At 39.6% G+C, this 3,729-nt stretch overlaps 1 protein-coding gene across 1 annotated transcript; it reads right to left on the bottom strand.

Annotated features, from left to right (window-relative positions):
* Positions 1-1,069: 1,069 nt before the first annotated feature.
* LOC126595412 (uncharacterized mitochondrial protein AtMg00810-like) lies at positions 1,070-2,107 on the bottom strand. Its single transcript, XM_050261718.1, has one exon. It carries the CDS (start codon positions 2,105-2,107, stop codon positions 1,070-1,072), a length of 1,038 nt encoding a protein of 345 aa, XP_050117675.1.
* Between the last annotated feature and the right edge of the window lie 1,622 nt (positions 2,108-3,729).

Raw genomic sequence — 3,729 nt, forward strand, 5'->3', positions numbered from 1 at the left:
TGAAAAACCAAAAGAACAAAGTGTAGCTGCTTGTGGCTTATGCTCAATGAATGGACATCTCATAGATAAGTTCCCTTAATTGATCGAGAACGGAGGGTGGGAATCTGCCAACGCCGTGGGTTTTAGGAGTCAAAACCAACCAAGGAATGATCCGTTCTCGAATACATACAATCCAGGTTGGAGAGATCATCCAAATTTCAAATGGAGGGAGCCCCAACAAACCCAACAACAAAGTGCATTCATACAGCAACCTCTGGGATTCTATCAAAGGTCGTATGCACCCGCACAACCCCAAACACAACCTGCCCAAAATAACTCAGGTTCATCTTTTGATAATGCTCAAGTTATTCAGTTACTAACTACGTTGGCAAAGGGTCAGGAAAATCAAGCCAAAGATATGCATAATGACGCCAAGGAAGTGCAAAATCAAGCTCGAAAGGTGACTGAATTGAAGAGACAAATGGGAAAAATGGCTGAGTTCATAAGGCAATTTAGTAGAGAACAAGGTAAGTTACCTAGTTCGACGGATATGAATCCAAAGGGAGGCTTCGAATCTGCCAAAGCCAGCACCTTGCGAAGTGGAAAAGAAGTTGGATCTGATCCCAGCCCATCTAAATCCAATCAAAAGGAGGACGAAAAGATGCAATCTGAGGAGAAGGAACAAGGTCAACCCTCGGCAAGGATTGAGCAATCTTTGCCGCAACTACCTACACACCCTAATTCTGTTAACCTTTCTAAAGAACAGAGAACAGAGAACGAAGAATAAAAGAGAAAACTATCGAAGATAAGAAGAGAGAAAGAATGAGATTTTTCATATATGTTTTGTTAACCATCAATGGCTGTTTACATTTGGTTTTATAGAGCTAGATTGGTAAGTTCAATTACACTAATACCCTCTAACAACTCTTAACCAATCTTATCCTTATAACAACCTAACAACACATTTCAACTACCTCTAACAACACTATCAAGAGATCAGCCATGTCATCACTAATGACTATGGTTAATACTCCCCCCTCAAGCTAAGCAGCCATAACTGAGATTGCTTGACCGACATCTGCAAACACTTTTAAAGCTTTGAACTAGTTGTAGTAGCTGGAGAGAGAGCACCAAGATTGAGATTATGACAATGTTTGCTGAAAATTGGACTATGGAGGCCTTTAGTGAAAACATCAGCAACCTGTTCTTCAGTAGGAATGTACTGCACTGTGATATCTCCTTTCTGTACCCGTTCCCGTACAAAATGATAATCTGTGTCAAGGTGTTTGATTTTAGAGTGAAACACTGGATTCGAACACAGTGCAAGTGTTGACAGATTATCACAATGTAAATGTGGTGGAACTGGAAGAAATTGAAGAAGGTCTTTGAGTAAAGAACGAATCCAAAACACATCAGCTGCACAATGAGCTAATGCCTTATACTCGGGCTCTGTAGAACTTCTAGATATAGTAGATTGTCGTTTAGACTGCCATGAAATTGGATTAGCACCAATATAAACCACATAACCTGTTATAGACCGACGAGTATTGATGTCAGCCGCCCAATCCGAATCAGAGTAAGCTGAAATGATAAAGTCAGGTGACTTTGTATACTGTAAACCATAATGTATTGTACCCTTCAAATACCGCAGGATTCTTTTGACTAAATGCATATGAAGGTCAGATGGTTGAGTCATATACTGACACACAACATTAACAGCATGAGCTATATCGGGTCGTGTGAAAGTCAGGTACTGAAGAGCCCCCACGATGCTTCTGTAATGTGTGGGATTAGCCATGGGAGTTCCGTCAGATATGAGAACTTGAGAATGAGGTTTGGAAGGAGTTGAAGTAGGTTTGCAAGACTCCATACCCGCTATCTTTAATAAGTCGGTGGTATACTTGGATTGATTGACAAATATAGACCCATCCATTTGATACTGAATCTGAAGACCTAAAAAATATGTCAACTGCCCCCTATCTTTCAAGTCAAATACTTCTGCAAGTTGAGAGATAACAGATTGGACCTTTGTTGTACTTGACCCTGTCAATATTATGTCATCAACGTATAAGAGCATGATAACCACATCACCATCATCTGCTTTTACAAATAAACTTGTGTCAGCCATTGATGTTTTAAATCCCAAAGAAGGTAAGAAGCTAGTAAACTTTGAATTCCAAGCTCGTGGAGCTTGTTTAAGCCCATAAAAAGATTTTACAAGTCGGCAAACATGTGTTGGGTGTTTGGGATCCACAAAACCTTATGGTTGTGTCATATAGACCTCTTCCTCCAATTCTCCATGTAAAAATGCATTTTTCACGTCTAAATGTCTTAAACTCCAATTGTTTTGAACAGCCAGTGCAAGAATCAGCCGCACTGTAGTATGTCGAACTACTGGACTGAAAGTCTCGGAATAATCCAAACCCTGTTCTTGACTATAACCTTGAGCAACCAACCTCGCTTTATACCTTGCAACTGTCCCATCCGGATTTCTTTTAACCTTATAGACCCATTTACTACCAATACTAGCCCGTTGAGCAGGAGGTGGAACTAATCGCCAAGTTCCTTGAACTCGTAATGCATCAAACTCTTCTTGCATGGCATTCTGCCATTGCACCATTGTAGAAGCTGCCCTAAAATTCTTAGGTTCTGTCACTTCAGTTACATCAGCAATAAAAGAGAATCCACCACTTATACAATTGAAGTCTGTAGAATCACACGAATCATTGAAATTTAATGATTGTAACTCTGGGAATGCAACAACAAACGATGAGTAATCCTTTCTTGGAATGACTCATGTCTTCAACCGAGTTTGAATACTATCATGTATATGTGGAGAGGTAATAGGAGAATGAGATGGAGAAATAGGAAGAATTACCTGGAGTTGTGCAGAGTCAAGGACAGGAAGCAAAGAAGGTGTATCATGTGAGGAGGAAAGAGTATAGCCTATGACAGGAGTTGATCCTTGAATCTGATCACTGATATCTTGATGAACTGTAGGTGGAGATTCAGCAGAATTAAGATGTGTGCTAGTAGATTCCTCAGTATGGACAGAAACACTACCAGGTTGACTATATGAAAACACTGAATGAGAATAGTCACTTGGAGTATCGACATTTGTATGATGATCCCTTTGTAGTGGAATCGGAACTGGAATAATAAGTGGCCTAATCGCAGGAGAATGTACATCCATAACAGAAGAAGAAGCATCATGCCTTTTAGAATCTTAACTGTAGGGAAAAACCATTTCATCAAATAAAACATGCCTTGAAATAACACATTTCCTAGTTTTAGGATTAAGGCAAATGACCCCTTTATATCCCAATGAATATCCCAAGAAAACACATCACTCAGACCGGGATTGAAGTTTATTGTTGTTATATGGACGCAACCATGGATATATAGCAGTACCAAAAATCCGCAGAGACTTCAAATCAGGTGGTTTAGTATACAACACTTGATAAGGAGATTCAAAGGACAAAGATTTACAAACCATCCTATTTATCAGAAAGACGGAGTGTGCACATGCATAATGCCAGAATTCAGTAGATAATCCAGCAGCAATGAGCAAAGTAATACCTGTATCCATTACATGCCTGTGTTTCCTTTCAACTAAACCATTTTGCTGTGGTGTGTATGGACAAGCAATCATGTGTTCTATCCCTTTTGAATCAAGAAACCCTTTAAAAGCAAAACTGGTGTATTCACCTCCTCCATCAGTTTGTAAACATTTAATTGCAGTGCCAAACT

The sequence above is a fragment of the Malus sylvestris genome, chromosome 13 (assembly GCF_916048215.2).
Source record: "Malus sylvestris chromosome 13, drMalSylv7.2, whole genome shotgun sequence".
NCBI classification, from domain to species: domain Eukaryota; kingdom Viridiplantae; phylum Streptophyta; class Magnoliopsida; order Rosales; family Rosaceae; genus Malus; species Malus sylvestris.